The 26,350-nt window shown below is 35.4% G+C and overlaps 1 protein-coding gene across 4 annotated transcripts; it reads left to right on the forward strand.

Moving 5' to 3' along the window:
• The first annotated feature begins 9,023 nt into the window (after window positions 1-9,023).
• On the forward strand, window positions 9,024-25,463 carry LOC129260851 (uncharacterized). Of its 4 annotated transcripts, XR_010296685.1 has the most exons (19): window positions 9,052-9,534; window positions 10,065-10,605; window positions 11,283-11,517; window positions 11,883-12,074; window positions 12,686-12,770; window positions 13,773-13,905; window positions 14,467-14,556; window positions 15,210-15,258; window positions 15,678-15,792; window positions 17,164-17,232; window positions 17,852-17,988; window positions 18,587-18,674; window positions 19,328-19,495; window positions 19,950-20,065; window positions 20,675-20,735; window positions 21,340-21,423; window positions 21,873-22,073; window positions 23,254-24,898; window positions 25,444-25,463. XR_010296685.1 is itself a non-coding variant. In XM_064114394.1 (18 exons), the coding sequence occupies exons 2-18, from the start codon at window positions 10,248-10,250 to the stop codon at window positions 23,353-23,355; spliced, it is 2,283 nt and encodes a 760-aa protein (XP_063970464.1). In that variant the 5' UTR covers window positions 9,024-9,534; window positions 10,231-10,247; the 3' UTR covers window positions 23,356-24,889. The 4 variants fall into 4 exon arrangements, 3 of the variants coding, with proteins under 3 accessions (XP_063970464.1, XP_063970462.1, XP_063970463.1); XM_064114394.1 differs by lacking the exon at window positions 25,444-25,463 and having other exon boundaries at window positions 9,024-9,534; window positions 10,231-10,605; window positions 23,254-24,889; XM_064114392.1 differs by lacking the exon at window positions 25,444-25,463 and having other exon boundaries at window positions 23,254-25,135.
• Window positions 25,464-26,350: the final 887 nt, after the last annotated feature.

Raw genomic sequence — 26,350 nt, forward strand, 5'->3', positions numbered from 1 at the left:
TTGTACATAGTTTTTGTGGCTCAACTTACCCCCGAAGGTGGCACAACTTACCCCACAAATGGGGCAAGTTGTGCCACTTGACATCGTTTTTTTCAAAGGTCACAACGACTTTCAGTGTGGGGGTAGAAAGTTGAATATAGGTGAAAAAGATTTCCCAATAATCATATTTAAAGGCAAGGTACTTATTTCTACAATATCATTAGTCATATCAATTCTATCATGCAAAATGCAAAAAGTGTCACAACTTACCCCGCCTTCCCCTATAGTCATCGCTTCTTTAGGAAGAGTGAGAAGGGCCGTCTGCACCAGCCCAAGTTGTCTAATTAGCGCGCTATTTCTGATCCTGCAAATTATTCCGATCTGAACAATCTCGAGATTATTTGTAATGGAGACGCAATTATCGTGCTAGTTTGCTGGATTAATCTGGAGATTGCAATCCCAAGTCAACTTGGAATTACATGTATTTGCAAAATAGCGCGCTATTTACGAATTATCCTGCTAATTTGCAGGTGCAGACGCACTCAGGATTATTTTATTCACAGCGTCAGACCACAATGCATCAATGCCTCGCTCGAGCAGGAATCGCTCTTCTAATTGCGATAGTGGAGACGGGGTTTCTTGAATCTCGAGATTAATCGCGAAGAGGGCCAATCAGGCTAAAATCTCGAGATTGAGCAAACTCGGGCTGGTTCAGCACCGCCTAGACTGCATTCTGGAAAGGAGAGAGACTGCTTGCTTGTCTCAGCTGCTCTGACGTCAAAAGAATTTTTGAAGATTTGATATTTCATGTAAGTTTACATCTTATATTTGTACTCTTTTGAACTAAAATATATATATATATATATATATATATATATATATATATATATATACATATATGTATATAATTAGATGAGGCCAACTCAAACGATGATGCAGGACACCATTCTTAGCTTTAGCTTTCGTCTTTATTAAGACTTCGTCAGAAGCGTCTGTAATTACAGACTATTGTGGTAGTAAAGTAGGATGCCTACCATATCCTACATGTATCTCGTTCTTAATGAAAGTGGCAAAAAAAGCAAAAAAATGCACTTTCATTAAGAACGAGATAGGATATGTTCAGGGTGTTCAGTAAAATTGAAATATCTCATGTCCCTGAGAAGATAGAGTAATAATTTGAATATGTAAATATACCTCTGTTACTACATGTAGGTTAAGATGTGTCAAAATATTAAATAATTTGTTTTTGTCTTTTGAGGGCTATGATAATTTTTCCACAACCATGCTGGTAAATGACATTACAGTAACTGACGTTACACTTAATTTGCCATAGAGATAACACATGGAAGTCAAATGTGTAGTTCAAATCATTGCATTGTATCGTCTGTGCAGGGCTTCACATGAAAGTGAGCTTTTATGTGGAAGTATACCTGAGTTTCTACGAACATTTCAATGATTTTTTTTTCCTTTTCTTAATTCCTTTTCTTTGATTTGAACATTTTTATTATTACTTGTTGGTAACTGACATTACACATTAACATTTACCAGTGCTATATGATTTTCAAAGGCATAATTTTCTTGGTACTTACATGTAAAGGCTTTTTTAAATCATAAATGTTTCATAATACTTCACATTTTAAATTATCAAAAGATAAGAAATGTATGTTTTACTTACGGGGGGGGGGGGGGGGGGGTCAAAGCAGCTACATTTATTCCTATAGTAATTTAACATTGCATTGACTGTAGCCTACACTTGAATTTTTCTGTCTATACACCCATCTATATTCATCAGTTTTATATTGACTTTTTAAACCTTTTCCTTCTCCAACCTCCCCCTCCCCTCAAAAAAAGCAAAATGAATAAGGGTCTCCTCCCCTAGGCTACCCCTCCCCCGAATCTCATGCAGCCATGCAGTTTTATTATTGATTTCTATTGTGGTCAGTGCAAGCAATGCTTGTTCATATCTGTCAGATTTCAATTTTCTTCATAATTTGTTTAATCATTCTCTTTGCTAATTTCTTTTTTAAGCTGTTAACAAAAATAAACTCCAGCTTCTAAACTGAAACTGAAACTATTTGTAAATTAGAAAGAAGACACAGTTTTAGTAGATCCATACAACATTGATCAGAACTGTCAAATTTCACTTTTCATCTATACTTGTAAACCAAAAACAAAACTTGTATCACACATCTACACTACTAACAGGTATAAAAACCAGGAATTTACTTAAAGCCTTGCAATGCTCAAAAGAATCCTAGGAACTAAAAAAGAGGCCCTGGAAACCCCATTCATCGCAATGTTAAGCTTATCAAATGTTGCAGACTAAGGCAATAGGTTGGGAAAAGTAACCCCTCCCCCTAAAAAAAGATTGTCCGATACAAACAATTATGTACTTGGTAAGTACATGTACATATGCAAAACAATTTCATTGTATTTTTTTGCACGATGGGAATGCAACTTCCTTCAAAATTTTATTTAGTATTCCTAGTGAACTATACTGTACCTTTTAAAGGTCAATAGCAAGCTCCTTCTGGTGTGATTTAACTAAGTCTAAGTGAAAGACTTAAATAACAAGTATATAATATTTCTTCACCATAAAATTGACCACATTTGCATTTCACTATTGGTAACCAACTTTTTATCATGGTAACTGACTTTACATCTCGGTAACTGACATTACATTTTCCACTTGGTAACTGACGTTACACGTATTTAATGGTACCCTATGGCTTGATTGTTAATTGATTATCTTTAATTTTGGTGTAGAAGGGATGGGTGTTTAATACCTAAGGAGGAAATCTACCAAGTTTCATATAATATATCCTCTATTCTGGGAAATGAGAAAAAAAAGTTCATGTTTTTGGTAACTGACATTACATACCCTATCTCATACTTCATCAATACTTTTTGATCAGACAAATGAATTACTGGTGTTTCTTACTATAGGATTTTATAAAGTGTTATAATATTAGCAAGCTATTAAAGTCACAGGGGAAAACATCATGATTTGGTTTGGTTTGGTTTGAGGGAGAGTGAAAATACTCTCATTTATTTCTTTCAATAATAATTATATACATGTAAAAACATACAAATATCATACAATATTTTGAACATAAATATGCAAATATAATCATGAGTCATTAAGGTGAGATTTTAAAAAAAATAATGAAAGAAAAAGGTATCCCAAAAAGCCTCAAAGGCTTGAAAGAAGGGAAACCAAGAATAAAACCCGGGGGGGGGGGGGGGGGCACTTCCATTGACGAGTGGATACCATGCGCGACCATGGGGTCCCGAAAAGCACCTTAAACACGTATTTTCCATACTCTGAAAATGCACCCCTTAACAAGTATTGGCGTGTGAAACCCTACCCTTAACAAGTATTGGAAACAAAACGATACCCTTGGCAAGTATTCCCTGAATTGAACCCCTAAACAAGTACAGCAATATTTAATGTCACGGACGTCGGTTTTACCTTTACCTGCATCATTGGGCTTACATGCCCTTTCTTGAAAAAGACATCCTTTTTACGTGTTTTTTTGGTCGCACATGGTATCCACTCGTCAATGTAAGTGGCCCCCCCCCCCCCCTGGAATAAAACATAAGAATGATTATAGAAAACGATTCACAAAAATAGAATAGAGTACCGGAATGCGTCGCCACAACAGTAACATTAAAATCAATTATCATACACAGAGCCGGATACATAGTATGTATCCGGCCTAGGATGCATCGGGTAACGTTGGGGAAGAACAATAGAAAACAAGATGGCGGCGTAAACATCGGGCAAGTCTCTTCCGTCTTTACACAATATTTCTCTCATTTTTTTGATGAATTCTTGTTCAAAAATAACAACGAGAGCGTAGAAATGTCGAAAATGAAGTTTTATCCCATGTACATGATTTAGGGCTAGATCTTTTAGAAAGAAAGTAGAAATCTCGGGGGCGAAAGTTTCAGGTTTTTTGGTGGTACACGCAAAAGTATATGACGGAAGCCCTGGCTTCGTATGAGAGTGACCTTACGTTAGTAAATGATTTTTACTCTCTAGAAGCCGCCTGGCTACGGGCCCCTGGGCCCGGGGGGGCCACTTACATTGACGAGTGGATACCATGCGCGACCAAAAAAACACGTAAAAAGGATGTCTTTTTCAAGATAGGGCACGTTACGTACGTAACGTGATAAGGGTGTCAAAAACACTAAAATAATGAAAAAAGGGTATCTATTTTCGCGAGGAAAGCTACGTGTTTAGGGTCAAATTTGCGAGGGTGTATAAAAATTAGGAATAAAATGTTTTATAAAGGATGTACTTTTGCCCCATGAGTCAACACTACGTGTTTAGAGTTCGATTTGGGCGAGATGTGGGAGGTGGGGCTGTACTAAACCCAATGATGTGGGTGAAGGTAGGCCGAAGACCGACGTCCGTGACAACAATAAAAATATCGCTGTACTTGTTTAGGGGGTCAATTCAGGGAACTTGCCAAGAGTATCGTTTTGTTTCCAATACTTGTTAAGGGTATGGTTTCACACGCCAATACTTGTTAAGGGGTGCATTTTCAGAAAATTGAAAATACGTGTTTAGGGTGCTTTTCGAGACCCCATGGTCGCGCATGGTATCCACTCGTCAATGGAAGTGGCCCCCCCGGGCCCCTGGGTTAGGTACCGTACGCTGCCCAATTCTCGCTCACCCTCACAAGCGCGATGCGCACGCTGCTTATTATGATTATCATTTTAAATTCGTCCCAAATTCCTTATTGTTTAGTATACTCGCATAATTAAGCACCCAAGAGGAGACCATTACATGAAAAAACAAAGTGTGGAAAAATAAAATCAATCCCTTAATAAATCATCGTGAAATACTGCTTTAAATGTAGGGTAACCCGATAACTGTTTGAACTTCGATCAACTGTACCGCAACTGCACCAAATTACGGTTTTTTTCACTCACTTTAAAAACTCCTGAAAACAGTGAAAAATATTATATTCTTATATGATGAATGAACATGTGAGAGTCGTAGGTGCGGGAGGTCCTGATATGTCGTCACGACAAATTTTTCTAGAATGAATATTTGTTGTGTGAATGAATTAGCGAGGGCATACCTTGAGATAGCAGCCTGCCCTAACTCCGCTCACCCTGATTGTGTATGATAATCATTGTAAGAGTATAGGGCCTAAACGGAATCGTCATAATTTTTCAAGTAGACTTTTCTTTAGAATCTGATTTTTTGTGTCATTTCCTCTATTTTGATGGTGCTGAACATGAATCCGCTTGTTGCCAGTTTCATAAATGCCTCCTTCCGCCGTTGCCATGGCAACTGATTAATATGTTTTTTTAAAATAACATATTGAGCCTATTATGGCACATTACCCTGTCAATTTAAATGGTCCAATCTATCATTCTTAAACCTTCCAAATTCAATTTCTAGATATAGGCCTATCAAGTCATCAAAGTATTTGCAAAAGATCCATTGCCATGGTAACGGCTTATCTTTCCCGCAGAAAAATACAATTGTCTTGATTGCCTGCAGAGACAGGGCGCCGCTTTTTCCGACGGCGCCGCGCGGGCGGCGTCGTAAACATTGTAATAAAACAGGATAAGTTTGTGAAATGTAATCATAACTTTGAAATAGGCCTATAGGTTTCTATAGCTTTCATGAATCTTAGAAATAAGGGAGTCAGTGAAAATCCTATAGTGAGTTTCAGGTCATGCCATGGTCAAAGGTAATTTAAGGTCAATGAACTTTGGTCATGTACGCCTTTGGGGGCATTTATTGAATTGCCATCATAAATCAACATTATGGTGGGAAAAGATGAATGGCGGAAAATGACAATGAAAATGCCAAAATCTACATAGGTTCGACCAACTCATTTAAATTAAATTTCGAAAACAACAAGAGTGTTCTGCATGGATATAAGTTCATTTGAATGAATGGTAATGGTATGTTGCCATGGTAACGCCTGATTACTCTACTAATTCAACTCGTGAATTTAATATGAGATGAAAATTAAGTGTAAACAATTCAGGAATGTCTGAATTTATTTCAGGTCATAATTCAGTATAGGCCTACCTCATAAAAAACATCGCTTCAATAAGAATAGTGGTAATATTTGCTTGTACAACTTTCTAAGAGAAATCAGCTCAATTGATCAGCCTACATGTATAATATTATGCTCATTATGTTAGCTATATGGCAGATTATAACTGTAATACATGAATAATAAAGTAAGTCTTGAAAGAGATCGAAAAGAGATCGAGTGTCATATGAATTCATTAACAATTTTTTTTTGCTTGTCAAATTTTCTAGCCCCTTGCCCCCCTACTTTTTGGGAGAGATTTCCGCCTCTGATTCAGAGAAAAAACGTGACATTTTAAGCACTTTTGTAATGATGTTTTATCTAACAAACCGAGAATGACTTGAAAACAAGACATGAATAATGAAACAAACGGTCAATGCGGGCGCGAAGCGCAGGCTGAATAGTTATTTTGTTCTAAATGAAGGGTACAGGTATTTGTCGGTCCCCAACTCTCATTTTCGTCTTGTCTTCTTCCTTTTATTTTCCTTCCTCATATTTTTTTTTTTAATTTCATTATTTTCCTATTCCGCGCTGCCTGGCCCAAAGTGTTTGGGAAAAAGTTTTACAAAAATTATCTTGCTCTATAACGAATCGTAAGGTCATCAATGCTAAAAAATGAGACTTCGATGTTTATCAATACCGACGTACAAACAACTATAGGGATAGTTTTTTTTTGTTCTTGGGTGAAGCCCCTCCCCCGGTTCCGCGGCCCCTGGCATGTCTTCCAGGCTATTATCGATCGTAATGCTGTTTTTTTTATGTGGCCTATTCATATTTTGATGATTACCAATATTATTTACTCAGAGTATGAAATTTAGGGATAATTTAATTGGAATGAAACAAGGATTTTATACACGTCACCTCAAATAGATGTGTAATTAGGCCTATGTGATAACTTATGAGCCTAATGATACATATATTTTATGTTAGGCCCATTATCTGCATGCCTATCTGATTCATATCTATAAATCTAAATAAAATAAAGAATTTAAATGAATAAATTAAAAAAAATCCCACTAATGGGCCTATATAGGCCTGTTGAACTCGGTCAGTAGTTTCCTGATTGATTTGAATAGATGAAACTTGTCATGTTTCTGGAGATTTCCTTTTTTAATTATGTTTTGTTTGAAAACGGAACAGGATTTAAATTGACCAATTTATTTTGAACAAATAGAATTTTCTTGAGTGCCTTTTCCCCACTCCTATTATTGACGGGAGTTCGAATATGAACTTAAACCAGCGAGGTGATTAAATATTATTGTTGTTTTTCAAGATGAGCTTTTTTTTTTATGAAAGTCAATATAAGGGAATCCCCACCAAAATATTATCGGAGTTCAGGGTTCAAGGTCTATTCACATCAACATTTCACATTTTCAAAAAATCAACAATTCAATACAAACAATAATATTATACAATACAAGATTTCATAGATAAGCATAAATAAACATCGTAAAAATATGAAATGTATATTATATACATAATATAAGAATAGAAAAAAGTACTAGAATGTATTCTTGAAATTGGTTCTAAAATAATGACAAAGAAAGAAAATGAGAGATGTGGATATGAGGGAGCTAAAAGTAAAAGCAAAGCTTGTTGGTTGAAGGCTCCAAAGAATATGCAGTGAGAGTCCCATAAAATATCAATACGACAAGAAAAAGTAGGGTAATAAATAAAGAGTAAACGAAAAAGTAAACAAAAAAGTAAACAAAAAAGTGGGATACACGAATACATACTTGTAAATGATGAGTCAAGACAGTGTAAAACAACAAATTTGAATTAGAACCTGAAGGAGGATGCAAATAATTATTTATAATAGTAAAAAAAATAATAATGGAAATCAATGGTCAATGGCATCAGGGGGCAATGAGCGGAAGGGACGACAAGGGGGGGGGGGCACTCAAGTGATTACTTTGAATGGTGAATGTGCTAAAAGAGCTTTATAGCGTTTTATTTATAAGATGTAAATTCATCAATATTGATATTTTAAGTTAATTAAGTTAACTTAACTATATCAAGCATGTTATTATATTATATATATTGTTCTTTAAACCTTTTTGTTCATGCTGACTCTTTTATCCGTTTCCGATTTTATGTAAGCACCCATATAGCACTGGTTAGGGTCATGGTCTTTATTGACAACAGTAATTTATTTGACCCAGTGGGTGCTCAATCTATACTCTGTTAATGTTGTATTACATTGTTCCAATTTCACATACTTTTCATTTCCGAAATAAATAAATAAATAAATAATAATACACTCATAAAATTCATGAATGGATTAGAATCATATTCATATTATTAGACAATTGAAATCAGTTAAAAGTTTGTCAGGAAAGGTTTTTTGAAAATATGTATTTTATAAAAAATACGGAATAAAGTTTGGAGGATAAAAAAAATGATATATAGCCTTATAGGCGTAGATCAGTAACAAAAAGTTTGAGGCCCTAAAAATAATTGCACTTGGCGAAAGAAACATTTTATACAGTGTATAGTACTATAAAACTTGTAAACAATACATTTAATCACAACAAAATTACACACTTTCTCACTCAGAAGTGCAAGAAAAAAGGGTAGAAAAAAGAGTTAGACAGTATCAGGCCTTATAAACTACATAAACTACATGAATGCGCGCGCTAAGTGAGCGGAGTTAGGGCAGTGGTGAGCGGCGAATGGGACAGGCGCAAGGGATGCCGAAAACGGCGAATTACACAGCGGTGCTTTGAAGACATATAATTATTATCCTATGAAACAATTTTCCAGTATTTTCTCTTTCAGTTGACATAAAGAAGTAAGGGTATCATAGCTAATTGAATGAAACATAAAGGAAAATACGTAAACTGAGCGACGATTGGGCAGCGTACGGTATATCCGATCTGGTTCACCGTCTCGATGTTCGGCTAGGTGGAGCGTAGTGTAGCGGTAGTGAAGTGGAGCCTGCACGAACATCGCACGAGGTAGGTCCCCGGCCGCGGGGGAACTACCCGGGTAGGTGGAGCGTAGTGAAGCGGTGGTGAAGTGGAGTAGAGCCTGCACGAACATCACTTGAAGTTGAGGTACCGTAGGTGTTCTGCCGAACAATCGGGTCTAGTATTACCGTATCAAAATGATTTGAAACATAACAGTAAAACAGTTAGTAGTTACACCAGTTCTAGTAGTCTGATTATTCTGATTATACTCACAAGTTTACGGATGAATCCGAGACACAGACAGCAACCTCCGCTACAGGTAGTCGCACTTTGCGTACCAAGTATTGCGTAATTGAGCAACAATTAAGCAAGCAAGCCGGCCGCGTCCGGCCGGCCGGCCCCGGCCAGCTCCCGGCGGATGCTGTACTAGCGCTAGCCAGGCCAGCCAGGACGGACAACGGCGACGCTAGCTGAGCTGAGAGAAGGAGACGTGAAGAATATCAGACAAACATTGATCAGGCTAGCTAGGCAGAGGCTCTAGATCTAAAATTGTCTTGCTGCTCTTGGAAGAAACCTGGGTAAGAGTTTGTTAATGAATCAGCCTGGAATCTGATATGGAGAGATTAATGATACTGTTGTTGATTGTTGTCATGTCAGCTTTGAAATTGAACTTTGATTTTTTTTAAGCATGCTGCTGCCTGAGGCTGAGGTCAGTGAGGAAACGCTTGCTTTATACTATAGCTTGAGAATAAAAGGTTGTTTAATTGGTTGAAAGTCATAGTGCTTTGTCATGTGTTCAAATTAACTTAATTTGAACACATGACATAGCACTATCATATCACCCACTTGTGCTTTTAATTTTAGAGATGGAAATAATGTGTACCCAACATTTATGTTTTGCCACAAAGTTGGTATTCAAATAAATTAGTCCCAATTGCATCATGCCACCCTATTGATTTCAATCAGAACAAATTGAATAAAAAATTGCATGTACTATAATTTAATAGAGTTTGAGTTATTAATGTTAGTATTCAGTATTCACAATTTCACATAAAATTTACAAATTTCACATAAAATTTACAGAGTCAACCTCCTTTTTTTTACACAGGTGGAAGCAAACTATATTTTATGACTTAAGATGATATTGCTGATGAACACCGCCCCAAACACAGCATTTCATGAAATCAAACTTGGTGTCTAAATTGTGATTTTAAAGAAGTCATCAGTAATACATTGTGTTCAATAAATTTCTTAATTATGCACCAAACTGATAGAGCCAACCAAAATAAAGATGATGAATTGTTGGTACTTTCCATCTCGACGCCATATCCTCATCGCAATTCTTCTAGTCCTAGTTCTGCAGTTGGTCCTGTGGACGTTCGTTGCCTTCAAGCCGTCCAACAATATTACGATATTCTTTAGCAGATCCATGGATGAAAGATCACAACTAGCACAGAACCAGCTTGACTTCAATGATGCAATCTCAATTAATTATCATCCAAGGGGTAAAAAAGGCAATAGTACTTTTAGAAGACAGAGACATAGACCAAAACGGGTGAAAGGTGGTTTCTTAGACAAGTTGGATTCATTGAAACATGGTAAACTACAACTCCATGAAGATGATACATCTGAAAACAAACTAGGAAATGGTAAGCATCCTCAGTTACTGGGAAGACAACACTCACTGATCATATGTATTTTGTCAGTGGTTACGATTTGTTTTAAATTTCTTTATGCTAATCTGTAATAATCAGCCAAATGATTGCTTCATTTCCCAGAAATTTCCAGAAAATTAAGTCACTGTGCCATTGTATTGAACAATGGACAAACTGTTTACCCTTCTGAATAGTTGGGTTAAAAAAAAACAATTGCACATGAATCTCTTATGCAACGTTTCAGCTATTTGTAAATCCATTTTTTTGTAGAATGATGATGAAAATAATGCGCCAAATCCACCCTGCAAGGCTCAGTGTACAAAGAGAAATAATTTGTAAGAATAAACAGCAAGAGATATGATACTCTGGAGTCTGGGATTAAGAATTGAAAAAAATAAGTACTGAAAAGGAGCAATTCAGGTAAAGTTTAAATGTATCAACAGAAGTAAAGTCTTTTATATCCAGAGGGAGATCATTCCAGAGAGTTGGATCAGAATATACTCATCATGAACATTTAACTGCGCTGAAGATTATCGTTACATTGGGTGGAGGTACTCAAGTGAGGATGGGGAACTGCTAATGCCATTTATCAAAGCTTATAGGCCTATGCAAAAGTTTCAAATTTGTCCAATAACATGTATTTCAGTTTTACATGACTTTATCCTCCTTAGTTTCACATCCACTGCTTCTCGAGAGGGCAAACCTAATGAAGTCACCATGGTCTGAAGAAACAAGACACAGATTGTTAAAGAACCTTCAACCAAGTCTCTTCACAGAGGATTTATCTCCCCTCAGTGATAGCCGCTGTTCTATAGCTGAAGTAGAAGCGCCTGGTTCACTTTGTCATCACTATGACTGGGATTGCAGTCATAGTCCCACCTATACACAGCACCATAGGCAAAATAGGTGATTCCTATGATTTAAGATCATTCAGATTCTTAAAGGTATATGCGTTGAAATCCCCATCTATTTAGGATTAATTGATGGTATTAGTCAGTGGTCAAACTATGAACAACCAGATAGGGTCACAAATCTGCGAAAGTTGATGCCTGATCCAAATTCTGTTAAAGTTGATGCTCGATTTGTCAGCATTTCTGTGAGTAACAAACTATTATAAGCTATTCTACCAATCATCAATGTATTACCCAAAATTTAGGAATAGTATTTCTACACTGACAGGTGATTTCTTAATGATTGATAGCAAAGTGAGGAACCATTCATTAAAAAAAAATGACATTGAAGACCTTTTGAAATATATTTTTCACTTGCAGAACCCTGACAATCAGCTGCCCAGGAGACTTCCGAATAGACTGGTACTTTGAACGAAATGGGGGCTTAACCAGTGATGTCATGAAGAATTACACCAATCAGTACTCTAAATGGAGTCATGTGACTAAACCTATCACTGTACCATTCCCTACCCAGTATGCTGATATATTGTGTCGGATATATACAAAAAATGAGTAAGAATCTCTGATTTATTGTAAAATGTTTGAAATCTGAGTAAAACAAAATGAAGATATCCAAGAACTGTGGTATTCATAACCATTTGGTATGTAATAGCAGACTGTGGACTTAGAGTGCATACGAAAATTTGATACAAGCAACATAAAACTAATTAATTTGGGTAGTAAAAGCAATCTTAAATTTGTAGAAGTTGGAAATTGGACCATTATTGGATTCAAATCTCAGATCTATGAAAAAATATTGTTTTAATAGGTGGATCTATAACTGAATCTAAAAACAATCTGTCCTATTCAAATTTGGGATTTTATATTAAACATTGTTTTACTCATCTTATTATGTATTTCACAATACACAGAATTTGATAACTATCATAGAGATTTGGCTTTGACTCATTGTAGAGTTTTAAAGTTTAGTAGAAAACTATAATTTAGCAAAATTATTGTATAAAATGCCAATGTTGCTTAATGTTAGTTTCATTGAGACTGGTCTATTCAACAATCAACATCTAAATCATATTGATGCTTTGTCAGAGATAAATCCATGATAATATATAATATGATGATCATTCTTTTTTATTTGTCATCATACTTGTTTTGTTTTAAATTAGCCCTGAGATTCACCACAACTACCGTACACAGTTTCTTCCAAACAGAGAATCTGTTGAAAAACAGCTCAAAGTCTTCTCCAAAAAGGTAAACTTCAAACATTGATTACGCAACCCTCTGAGTCTGATCATGAAAAGATGATAATTGATATCCTTTAAATATGATGAAAGAGCATTAAACTTTATCTAATATGATTTTGTGATTGTAGATACTGTGCCTGTGTTTCAGTTGATAAATGGCACAAATTTCATCCCACCGCTGCCACAATAAATCAATAACAAAAAGAAAAGAAGGATATCATAATACTAGCTACTTATATAAACCAATGTTCCTCCTTTCATTGCACTGGTGCTTCAAGTATTTTTTCACATTAATGTTAATTGCAATAGAATAAAAAGAAATGAAATTGAAATTCTCCTGAACACAATACACTAATAACTTTTAAATGAGAGAGGAATAAGCTTTCGGTTATAACTGTTTCTGCTGATGAAAGTTGGCATAATTGGATAGGCAGTTGATTCTATAACTAAAAGTCATAATCCTCATTGTCTACATTTCCAAAAGATATTTTGTTCATTACAAGCTTTGCTTTCTGTTTGTTTCCTTTTTTCTCATCGATGAATTATAATGTAGCGATTATGGATTTTTACCTTGTATATAGGCCTACATAATGTATGTTTTAAAGATTTGGAAAATAAAATAATTTTGAATTGAATTTAAATTTGAATTATTGCTTGATTGTATGAATTTTGTTTCAAGGTGTGTTTATGTCCCCATCTTTACTCTTAATGTTTTGTTGTGTTTTTTAATTTATTTTATTACCTCAAGAGATAAAGCTCTTTTGTAATTTTCTATGCTATGATAGCATGGAAAAGGGATAACATAATATATATCGCCTTTATTTCATAATCTAGTCTTGTCAATTAGTTTAGTTTCATATCAAATACTGCTATCAGCTGTCAACAAGAATAATTGATCTTAAAAGTTTATTGTTATCTCAGATTTTGAGCGTTTACCCAAAAATTATCTTTGTCATATTTCTTTTTTGATTTTTTTTTTAAATTCTATTTTTCTGTTTTGATTCTATAGAAAGAGGAGCAGAAAGATTGGCAGCCATTATCCATATTATCCATCAACGTAGATTCTCTATCCAGGGCTCAGTTTCATCGTTCATGTGGATTACCAAAGACAAGAGAACTCTTGCAAGGAATCTTTAATGCAAGTATGTCAACATTACAGATATCTTTTTTGTTATACAGGTTTCATTTGATTAGTCAACCAGTAGAATGTCTTGCCAACAGATTGTGTATCATTTCAAAAAAAGTAATTCACAGGCTTATATCATTGCCACAAAGCATTGCATGGTATTATACATGTAACTTGAGTTTGAATTTCACTGAAATTGCCGTGGCAGAACATCATATTTTCAGTTCCAATTCAATCCAGAGCAAACCAATTCAGAAAATTTCAATCTTGGATGTCTAGTCGCTTGATCAAAGGTACTGATGAGACTTTCTACTACCAATAATTGTCTTTTCATCAATTTATCTGGGTAAGAAAATGTAATGCTAAAAAGCCATAATGTTTAGTTTACAACAAAAAGCAAGGAAGCATAAATGTACATGTTATAGAAATGATTCTGACTCATTTGCTCTTGAAATTTATTTTTTGTTATAGCTGTGTTTAAGTGTTTGCTCTTTTGTCTTAAATTATCAAGCTGATGCATACAATACAGGTATTTGATCTATAACGTTATGCTCTATACTCTTTTGTATGCAAACAGGTAAAGATTCAAGTCATCAAGCATTTCTCTTCAATCGCATGAATTCAATAGGTGGTGTTACAGCCATGAATTTAACTCCTTTATATGCTGGTGAGATTTATTTATTTTATTCATTTGTCGTTTATTTTAACTGGGTAGCCCTTTCAGTTTCAAGAACTGCTCGAACAAGGGGCCCTGTATCAACAGAAATTAAAAAACACAACAAAACAATATTACATAAGAATAGTCAACAAAATGAACATAGTAATCAATGAGGAAGAAAAGGTGTAATACATAAAAGTAAAATATAAAAGATATCTCATTCTTGCTCATTCTGCCCATGCATTTTTTCAGATATGAAAAAGAAAGTTTTGTATTTATTTATTACTTATTTATTTATTTAGTTGTAATTTGCTTGGGTGGCAAGACCTAATTTCTTAATTTTTGTTTGAAAATATATACTTTGTGAATAGTGACCTTTTTCTGCTTTATTACAAGCAAACATACATGAAAATGGCCCTTATGAATAGAAGTCATTTATGACTAGCAGGCTTGCCACTTGCCCCTGTGAATATGGACAGGAGTTGAAAAAAATTTAAATCGAAACAACTTGTCTTATATATTTCTTTGCCCAGAAGTTTTGTATCATTGCCATCAATATACTCCCTGATATTTTGCAATCATTTACAAAATAAAATAACAATAGTTTCATCTCTCCTCTCTTGTTTTTTTTAATTTTTATTTATTTATTTCTTTTTAAACAGGGATTTATTTCAAACAGGCAGATGAAGAGAGAAGGGTCCTTATTCACAGGTAATTTGGTAACACTGTTAAAAAACAGAGAAAATGTTGTATTAATCTATTAAAGTGTTCTAATTTGTACCAGTAGCTATTTCTCTATTTTGGGGATTACTTTCCTCTATCTAATCATTTGAGTTTCATGTTTATTTAGCCAATGAAATATATTTTCTATATTTGCAATCTGAAACTTCTTTTTAAAGATAACCTGTCAAATTAGTCACCCTCTAGGGTCATCAGTCGGGCTTCCATTATTGTTTCATGACTTCAATTCAAATGCTATATGGCTACAATGAATGTACACCATTTGTTCTTTAAGGTGCCAACTTGATCACACTAAATCCTTATACATTTATCTGACATATATGGCAAGGATAAGGGCACAGGATATTCAATACAAGTATTTTTAATGAAATATTTTAATTCATTGTTAGATACACCAAACCCATCAAAGAATGGGTGTGGGACTATGCCAATGAACATGGTTATCTGACCAGCTATGCTATGGATACAGGCAACGGGATCATGGGAACGAGGACAATTTGCCCTGTGAGTAACATATAGTACTCTTGACTGTGTAAAGTTTGGTCACATATGAAGTGCCAACTGTGATAAATCTATGCATTCATTTTTTTATTATATCATCCATTTTCTTAGGTTAGGTGTGGATATGGAATGTAAGCTCTGATTGTATATGGTTTGCGCACACATATGTGAAACTACCCATGTTAATTTGCCAAAGTCATCCCTTTTCACTCTATTTGATGGTATCATCCATTCTCATTTGTCATAATGGGTATATTATCTTTGATATGTATGGTTTAATATACCAACTGTAGTAAACCTCTCACTGTCAATTTCATTATACTCAAAATGTCATATGTAGGAAAACTTGTTCCAATTTCATATCACCAGCGATTTCTTTGACAGAATGTATTTGCTCTCTGTGAGTGATTCAAAATATCATAACCTTGTAACTTGTAAGTATCGCAAATCAGGTACCTACGTATGATAGAGAACATTTAATGAAGTATCTTGTTCATGAATTCAAACTATTGTAAGTTAAAATCTTCTGATGAGATGGACTTAGAGCAAATTTGTAACTAAAATCACTGTCATGTTCCTTCGTAAAAATCTTTCCCATGTTTTTATAGCTTTTATCTTTTTTCAATTCATCACTGATGCATTGCTAAATGTTTTCATTGCCACAAAGTGTCAGATTCTCAAGTATTGTTGCTCATCCTTCTTTCTTTCATCTGTCACATCTAATAGATTTATTCATCAGTCCCAACCCAGCTCAAATCTCTATTCAACTTAGATCCATGTTAGCTAGCAATCACTCTTGTTCCAAAATCATCTCATCTTTGGTCAATATACACCCGTCTTTACTTTCTAGGTAAGTATATCTTCTTCTACATGTATCTGCTTCTAAAGCTTGTAGTTTGTAGAGTGAAATTGTGTGTTGCCCTGACTCATTGTTTTGTATTCTTGAAATCCAAAGTAAAGGTATACTCCTAGATGATCATTGAAGGTTTGCATGTTGTTACAAATATGGTTTACCTCGGGTAGTTCTGAAAAGAACTGTCGTGTAGGTCCCAAGGTCCTAAGGACCCAAGGGCAAAGCTTGGAGACCAAAGACTAGATGTCTGTGGTCAAAGACATGGCCAATATTGTGTAGTTGTCTGCGAGACCAAGGGTCACAACACTAAATATGCTTTCCATGAACAAATAGTTTATTAACTTATTTTTACCTTATCCTTTCTGATATATTTCTTAACCTTGTCCAGCCTTATTTTAGGGCATACCACGAGGGCAAAGCGATAAAATGATCTTGGATTTAGAAGTGATATTATGTAGTATTTTTTGACAAATTATTAGAGTAAGTGACTGTCATTACTGTCTATATGATATTCATTTCAGGGTTGCAACCATCTTCCTATAGAGTTACCTCACTGGGAGCATGACTGGGTTAAGATGGAAAATAAAGAGGTGAGCCATTTCATTATTTGCGTTCTAGTTCACAAAGGGCTTTGTGCTCAGACAATGCCCAATCCTCCCATACATTGTTCTTTAGTTTGTACTATGCAATTGCAATTTGCACAAGAATGCTGCAATATTGCACATTCATATAATTAAATTCAACAATTGTAATAATTAGTTTTCGTTATGACTTTTGCATTACAGAAGCTAAGATATTTCTTAGATGCTTAAGTTACATATTGCAATGAGAAGAGCTAAGTTTTAGAGAAAGTATGTATAAACACTCACAATTATTATTCTCTCAGAATTACTTCAGGGCACAAGAGTTGATTTCCACATAAGGGATGTTGGTTTAGGGTAATATTTTATTACATTTTCCTGGGACCCTAGGTGTTGGATTGGGGTAATGGGAATAATGTCTAGTTCCTTACAATTTCAGGCAATATAGTTGTTACATTACTGTTTAATAGCGGCGATGTGTCATAAACTATATATCATCTATTTAGATTTCAATGTCACAGTATTATCGCCTTATCATACAGTGTTTAGTAAAAGGTTTAATTGAAGTTAGTTTGATTGTGCAATCCAGTAGAATATTTAGAAGATGCTGCTCTTCCCTTTCATACAGATGAAACCAGGAGTGCTGAGCGGTCTTTGTGACGGTGATACTATGATTCATGAACACATCATGAACTTCACTAAAGATCTCATCAACTTTGATTACCCTGCCAAATGGGCTGCTTTTGATCTTAATGCCAAACACAGGTGAGGAGTTTGCTTGTTATCACGACCCTCTCCCCTATCTCCCCCCCTACCTCACGTTGATAGTGGATAGAACCATATGTGGGGGCATCATGGTCTCGTGGTTATGACTTGCCTTTCAAGCTGAGGGACGTGGGTTTGATTCCCAGCCATGGAGTGTTTTCCTACAGCAAGAAATTTACCCTACATTGTGCTGCACTCAACCCATGTGAGGTGAATGGGTACCATGTAGGAAGAAACTCCTTGAATGCTTCAGCGCCTATATGGCGGCTAAGCTAAAACATGGGTAATAATAGCATCGCTTTGTATCCTCAGGCAAAAAGTGCTTAATTAATCCAGCTGTTATTAGAGAGCATAGCTAGCTAGGCAGTTCAAGTAACCAATCGCTCTCTATTCAGTTCTAGAGCACCAGCCAGGCTAGATATAGTAAGCTTCCAGTCAGCTAAGTGCACACACAAAAAAGAAATATAGTTATTAGAGGTCATATGGGATATGGAGCTAACTCCTAAGTTGTCCGTTGCAGTCATTTGTGTAGGGCCATGAGAATATTGATAGTGTATAATCTCTCTGATTCAATGCACTTGACCTTTCTTTTATCTAGACCAGAGCAGGAATCAGCTAACCAGGTAGATGCTCTTCTTGCAGACACCCTTCAATCATTGATGGCCTCCCAACCACATCTTGCAATTGTAAGTAATGGTCATGAGGATGTTGTAATTTCCTCAACCTATATGAAAAATGTTTGAAGCATAATAGCAAAACTGATGGGGGAAAAAATGTAATTTTATGTTGGTCCATTTGCTGTTTATTTAAAATGACATATTCTGACCTACTTCTTTAAGGCCCTGCCACATCGTTCCGTGCAAGCCTTGCGGTGAGTTCCGCAACTCAATCGCAGTTTTGAGCATGTCCGAAACTTTTCTGCGTGCAAATCAGAATTGCGTGCGCTTCTGTAGGCAACTGCTTGAGAGATACTTGTAGAATACTGTCAATGCAGGCGACCTATGGGTAGCAAAAATAGTCACCCACAAGTCACACGCAAGGCTTGCACGGAATGATGTGACAGGGCCTTGAAGTATTATATTTCATGAGAATTTCTAATGTTATCCCAGTTTCACAAGAAATTCCTTGATCTTCATTATTTGGAATGCATTATGGATGATTCTCACTTTTAATCAAAACTGTACATTGGAATATCACCAGGGTATTTTGATAGGGGAAGGATGAAATAATAACAAAGGATTGAATAGAATAATATTTAAAATAAAAGAAGAAGAAACAAAGTGCATTTAGAAAATATATTTTCATTATGTTTTGTCTATCAATTTGTTCCTTCTGGCAGTTTCTGTTTGGTGATCATGGTGATCGTTACCATGGTGATGATGCTAATCATCCCGGTAGCTACATGGAGATTCTCCTGCCATTTTTAGCCATCATCCTTCCTAAACATGTGATCAACTCTCATCCAGAATGGGAGAGGAACCTCCTTATTAATAGTCAAAGATATGTGGTGAGTTAAAATTATTTTTTTACAGTTAAAGAAAGAGTAAATCGAGTTAAAAGGGAAGGTGAAAAGCATATATAAAAAGTTTTCAAATTCTATTCTGCATAAGCAATAAGGCGTACATCTATAATCCAGCTCCATTACACACTGATTTGGAGGTTGGAAATTCAAGTCATTGGTCTCAACTTCCAGATTGTGATGTCAAAAGTCAGTCCACAGGTTTAAATATATGTATATTAAATTGATAAAATTACCATTATGTAAAAAAAATCTTTATATTTCATTCACATGAGTTGAAAAAAATAAAATGCCCTTACATACATAATTTGACAACAATAAATAGCTGGAATGTTTTATTGGGGGATGAAGTCTGCACCTTTGAATGTATTTAAACAGTGCTTTCTCTATTGTCACCATTGCCCCTCTCTCTCTCTCTTTGTCTCTGTCTCTCTCTCTGTAGGTCCATTATGACTTGCACCACACAATGAAGTCTCTTATGGATTATCCACACCTGGATCAGGTCAAAGGTCATATATTCAAAGAGTCATACAATCTCATTACCCAGGTAATTCCAAGGTAAGTGTGTTACTCTTGTTGACATGGCATAATTTAAAATCCAAACTTGAAAGTACTTTGAATTATCAGTTTAAAAAGTCTACATAATGAGGAGGGGGGGGGGGGTTCAAGAGGGAATATTTCTTACTTTGTCAAGTTTGATGACAAGAATCTTGACTAAGTTACTTATGATTGTGTTAGCCAGTTAGGAATCTTTCACTGGAAATAGTGAATATTGTACAATAGATACTTACAAATTCTCTGTGGTTGTGACGTTTCACCAACCGTTGTTGGCCTTATCTGGCAAATCAGGCACATCTCTCCAAGTGACTTAGCACCAGTTACCAGACGATAGTGTTTCTTGATTCCCTGGGGATTAACCACAGAGCATTGTAAGTTTTTACTCTACAATTCTCAACCATTTTCACTAAAAGACAAATTACTAACTAATCATAATATTCATGGATTTACTTTTGATAGATTTATTGAGTTTTTTAAGAAACATGAAAAAGATATCATTTGTTCATTTAAGCCAACTTAGTAACAAATTATTATGAATTTGAATGATTTGCTGTATTAGGACTAAACCTTGAATTAACACTGTCCATTTATATTCATTTCTTTTGTCAGTGACCGTGGATGTACTGAGGCTAAGATACCTAACTGGAGTTGTGCATGTGGAGGACCAACGGTATGTGCTGACAGAACTTCTACATCACTTCACATTATGAATGGGAATTGTATATCATGCATGTGTATAAGTTATGTTGGATTTATAAATGACTTGAATATTTGACGCAAACTGAGTTCTGAACAGATGTAAACCCACATTTTTATTATCAGTGATAAATATTTTAATGTGATTTTTTTACCACTCCTTGATATAGATCATTGGAATACACTGATATTTTTCAAAAATTCTGTCAATTACTTAAAACTTGATGGTTTCATTATCCATGCATGCACTGTATGTATATATTTACAAGTTGGTAACATTTGTCTTTTTTTAACTCCCATACAATTGAGTTCATGGTAGTCATTATGATTACCTGTGTATGATGTGTATTCACAGGTCTGTAATTCATTTTAAATTTGTCTGCACTCTCACATTAGAGAGGGAATAAAAACACTAAAGGAAACTATGAAAATTCTACCAGCTCAAAAAAAAATATTAACCACTAAAAGTATTGAGAGATACATATTACGTGAAAATGGTGGTTGATGAAGAATAAAATATACTATAATATATTGAAATAATAAAATATACTACAATATGCTTTTTAATATCCTTATAGATGTTAACAAGAGGAGAATGGACTGAAAATCATGTTTCATATGCTAAACAAGCCATAGATGTCATCAACATGAAACACTCCAAGGTATGTTAGATTCAGGGGAAAAAAGAAGGTGCTGTTTTTGTTGTTTCTGATCATTTTATCTCCATTTTCTAATCAGTGATAAGATGATTTTCACCTTCTTTAGGCAGTCTCTGGTGACCTTATGTTTAAGTAATTATTCATTTTAAAATAGGAAAGAATACGTGGCAGCTTAGGAATATTTATTCCAAATATGACATTCTTAGTGTGTGCAAGGACTTGGAAACAATTTGAACTATGATTTTCCATCTACAAATAAACATCATGTACATGGCAATTTTTTTGTGTTGATAATGGAAATGGAAAGTGCAATCCCAGTGCAGCATCTTTTCAGTACATTTTTAAACACTCATAAGATAATTTTTCAATTTGACAATAAATAATTCCAAGTATTTTAAAGCAATAAAGTAATTTGAAGCCTACAATTAACTCATGTTCCTTGAATACCCTAGGAATCCTTGCAAATCAACTTTCCAGACAGCAACATGTCAAGTTCCTGCATGGACCTCCATTTTGATTCCCTCGTCACTGTTGCTAGGATACACCATGACTACGCCCGTCTACAGATCACTGTTTACATCATCACCTTTGATGCTGTAGAGGGACCATCTAGATGGGACCTTCGCATCACTGAAGATGGTCATATAGACTCTGTGAGTATTCATCTGATACAAAGGAAATTCTTGACTGGAATTGCACCCCTTCTAAATGGTGCCCATTTTAACATCTTTACATTGTTAGCATCTGTGATTGTGTATAAGATTTGATTTCAATGTTCTTTTTTCTTATTTTTTTCACCTACCCCTTCATTTTACCCTTTTTGCCCCCCCCCCCCCCTGAGTGGCTCTTGGAGCAAATGCCTGCTTGTCCCCCATATGCTATTACTTTTATAGTGCTCAAAGCACTATACTATTTACAAGCTGTCAATGAGGTAGAAGCATAGACAATACTCAAAGATGTGAACATATCATTAGATTCTTGAGGTGTATCCCACCGCTGCCACCAAAAATCAGCAGATGATATTTCAATAGAATCCTTGAAGTACAATCTTCCTTGAACTATTTCTATAAAAGATTTATTTTAGGACTACTAGTAATCTGATATCATAGTATTCTTCAAATTGGCAACAATGATTTTTTTATTTCCACTGCATGGTTTTATTTCCACAGATGATTGTTGATTTCCCAATTCTCCAAGTTTTTAGGAATCCAAAGCCTATTTTCCTTGGTGATTTGTTTTCTTGCTAGTGAAAGCAAGGTGATAAATATTTAGAGGTAGTTGCAGCAGTATGTGCAGCAATGCCTGTTGTAATTCATGCATTTCTTATTATTTAATGGATCTTGCATCCTCTTCTATGAAATATTCCTCAATGTCCTGCCAATGACTAATTTACAAGTTATTAAGACATGACATAATGAATCAACCACTGTATGTGTAATATACAGTATGTGAAACATGCATGTGTCTTCTCTTTCACTCAATTCAAATCAATTCTTAGTGAGTGCTATTTTCTACACAGTGCAGAAATGCAATGAAAAAATGAAAGATATAAATCTTGTAGGGCCTATATATAGGTGTATGAGCAGGTATATGATAATTACAGTTTTAAAGAAAAATATTCTATCAACATTTTCAACACCATGTCATTTGGTTTTTATGAACTTGATTTGTTACTATTTAATGGATTTTTTTTCATAAACAGCTAGATTCTGAAAGCAATGTATATTTACAAAAAGATCAACAATGATTGAGCATTATGATTATATTGAATTGCAACTGATTATGTGTGCTCATTCTTCTTTCCCTTTTCTTTTTCTTCTTGAACCCACACAGCTCCAGCAGCTCTCAAGATATCAAAAGTATGAAGAGTGCCTTGACTCCAGGGTCTCCATAGAGTTCTGTGTCTGCAAGCAGTTTCCTCCTGGGACCCCCTGATAAATGGAAGGAAGCATCACCAAACACAAAGGAGGAGAGAGGGGGAACACCAAGCAAAAGTTGAATGCCATGTAGTGCTTTTAGTCCAATAACTGGGCTTTAATTTTTTTTTAATAATTATTACATATATGTGAATCTGCCCAATTTGAATCTCTGTGGACCAAATAAATCTTTGTGACTCACATATCCTGGTCAGAAAACTTGCTTCAACTTGGGCAGTTATTTGATTTCAGGAAGGTTAAGACTTATAGAAGGTCCTCTCCTATATACTTAACTGAATATTCTGGCGTAGAGACAAAAAAGGGAGGAGGGATGAAGATTGAGACGGGAGGGAGAGAAAGAGAGAGAAGAGTAAGAAAAAAAGAGGGATAATCAAATGCATTGCTATATTGAAATAGATACTGAAATATGTGTTATAGATAGAGGCATACATAATAGTAATCATAGTAGTGACTGAGAGAAGAAAATAAATGTTATTAGATTTGTATTCCCCAGTTGGAGATAGAAAAAGGGAGAGATGGGTGTGTGTGAGGGGGGATGATGAAAGAGAAGATACAAAAGATACACATTTAGAAGAGCGAAACAAACAAGGGTTTATATATGGAAATAAAAACTGAGTAGGGCCATCAGGACATTGATATGCAATAACAAAAAGATGAACATTTGTACTTTCTGTGAGAGAATGAGATTAAATCTATGGGAATTCTGGGAGGAAAGAAAGAGAGTTGAGAAAATGTGAACACAGGGAATAGATTAGCTGAATGAAATATATCAAGAGAGAATGAGAGATACAGAAAAAGAAGAAAATGTTACGCTATATGTCTATAGAGAAAGAGTTTCAGACGAGTTGGAGTTATAATTAACAAATGTGAGCAACCACCCATTAAGTCTCTAGAGAAGGTTCTCTGTAAATGGTGGAAATAGAAATTTCTTCTCTGACAAGTGAAAATCTAACAATAAGTTTATCTGAGCCACTGGCATAAATCGAAGCGGTGAACCTATTTTGTTCAGTGGGGGTGAAACCTCCCACTTGAATAGTATGATGTCACAGATTTACGCCAGTGATCTGAATGAATTTTTACTCTTGTTCATACTGACAAAATTTGAAGTTGTAAAGTTAGATGAAATATGAGATACAAGAGTTGCATGACATCACTTTTTCCAGACTGCTTGAAAGTTCCACCAAGATTCCTCAGTGTGCAAATCTCATGCTTGAGTGAACTTCCAAATTACATCCTTGTTTTCTCTTTATTCTTTGAAGCTCTCATTAGATTTCTTCTACAATCAATCAAGTAGTTATGTGTGCAATTGTTCAATTTGGCAAGTTATATATAGTTGTGAGATCTCTCAAAATTAATTTTGGGTAACTTACTGTAAGTTTTGGGCCCAGGTTTTGGGTTGGCTGGTCACAAATGTTATAGTTATCCTTTCATCATGTGATTTTCTTTGTATTGTTTATCATTTTTATTTGTTAGTAAATACATGTATTATTTATTTGTTTTAAATGTAATCAGTGATGCAATAAAAAGACAACCCCGGGGGGGCCACTTACATTGACGAGTGGATACCATGCGCGACCAAAAAAACACGTAAAAAGGATGTCTTTTTCACGATAGGGCACGTTACGTACGTAACGTGATAAGGGTGTCAAAAACACAAAAATAATGAAAAAAGGGTATCTATTTCGCTAGGAAAATTACGTGTTTAGGGTCGAATTCGCGGGGATGATAAAACAAAATTAAAATGTTTTATAAAGGATGTCCTTTTTGCCCCAACACTTCGTGTTTAGAGTCCGATTTGCGCGAGGTGTAGAAGGTGGGGTCGTACTAAACCAAATACGGTAAAGCCGACGACCGAAGGACCCGTAACAATAAAACATTCCTGTACTTGTTTAGGGGTTCATTTCAGGGAACATTTGCCAAGAGTATCGTTTTGTTTCCTATACTTGTAAAGGGTAGGGTTTCACACGCCAATACTTGTTAAGGGGTGCATTTTCAGAATATGGAAATTACGTGTTTAGGGTGCTTTCCCAGACCCCATGGTCGCGCATGGTATCCACTCGTGAATGGAAGTGGCCCCCCCGGGAAGACAACTTGAATGTTTATTTCAAAGCTGTGTGAAATCCTTTTTTATTATTTCAAAGTCTTGCTCATTAATTTTTAATTTGGAACGAAATGATTATTTTTTATCCATAATGATTGAATCAACCTCGGTGAATTGGGATGAAATACTGTATGAGATTTACCAGTCCAGCAATCGATTATTTAGTTGAACATTACTTGTTGGCATGTTTATTAACCCTTTCCCATGTTTGCCTAACATTTAATTACATGACCAACCAAGATGGGTGTACCTGATGAGAAAATTGAATCATTTAAATTCAGATTTTGAAGTATTAGACAGGGGCCGCGGGGGGGGGGGGGGGGGGGGGGGGCTGGGGGGCTTCAGCCCCCCCCCCCCACTTTATTCCAAAACCGTGTCCAAATACGGAAAAATTACCATATGGTTGTGATTTTTTGCATGGTCACCTGTTCCCATGCTATGAGTTCAAAGGACTCTGTGCAGTGCATATTAATATAAAGGTCATTTAACTTTAGGCTAATTCAAAGAATGTTGAATAACACAATTCAAATCTCCCATGATCTGGAAGAGCAGCTTCTCATCTTTGTACTGATTCCTTACTTGTGCTATTGACACCATGCCTGACTGAATAAATGTCAGACAATTTGCATGGGTACTACTTTTAGTCAAAATGGATGAACTTGAGTGAATGGAAATTTATCCTTCTCCATGATGAGGGAAACAACCTTTACAGCCATGCATTATATTAACGTAGCCAATGAACGGATTATTCAAAATCCAGAAAATGTCCAATAACAAAGAAATTACTCGGCTGGGACATTGGTAAAACTTTCATCTCTGCCTAGCATACTTCCCCAATCTTGGAAATCTGTTTGCCTATATACCTGATGTCTTCAACATGCATGTAGTGTCA

Source organism: Lytechinus pictus, unplaced genomic scaffold (assembly GCF_037042905.1).
Source record: "Lytechinus pictus isolate F3 Inbred unplaced genomic scaffold, Lp3.0 scaffold_19, whole genome shotgun sequence".
Taxonomy (NCBI): Eukaryota; Metazoa; Echinodermata; class Echinoidea; order Temnopleuroida; family Toxopneustidae; genus Lytechinus; species Lytechinus pictus.

What these genes read in the sequence shown, in the direction of transcription:
- LOC129260851 (XM_064114394.1), top strand. Translation starts at nt 10,248, where the DNA reads ATGATGAATTGTTGGTACTTTCCATCTCGACGCCATATCCTCATCGCA. An exon ending in TTAAGATGGAAAATAAAGAG is followed by an intron (nt 17,233 to 17,851) that starts GTGAGCCATTTC and finishes CCTTTCATACAG; the next exon opens with ATGAAACCAGGAGTGCTGAG. An exon ending in TCAACATGAAACACTCCAAG is followed by an intron (nt 21,424 to 21,872) that starts GTATGTTAGATT and finishes TGAATACCCTAG; the next exon opens with GAATCCTTGCAAATCAACTT.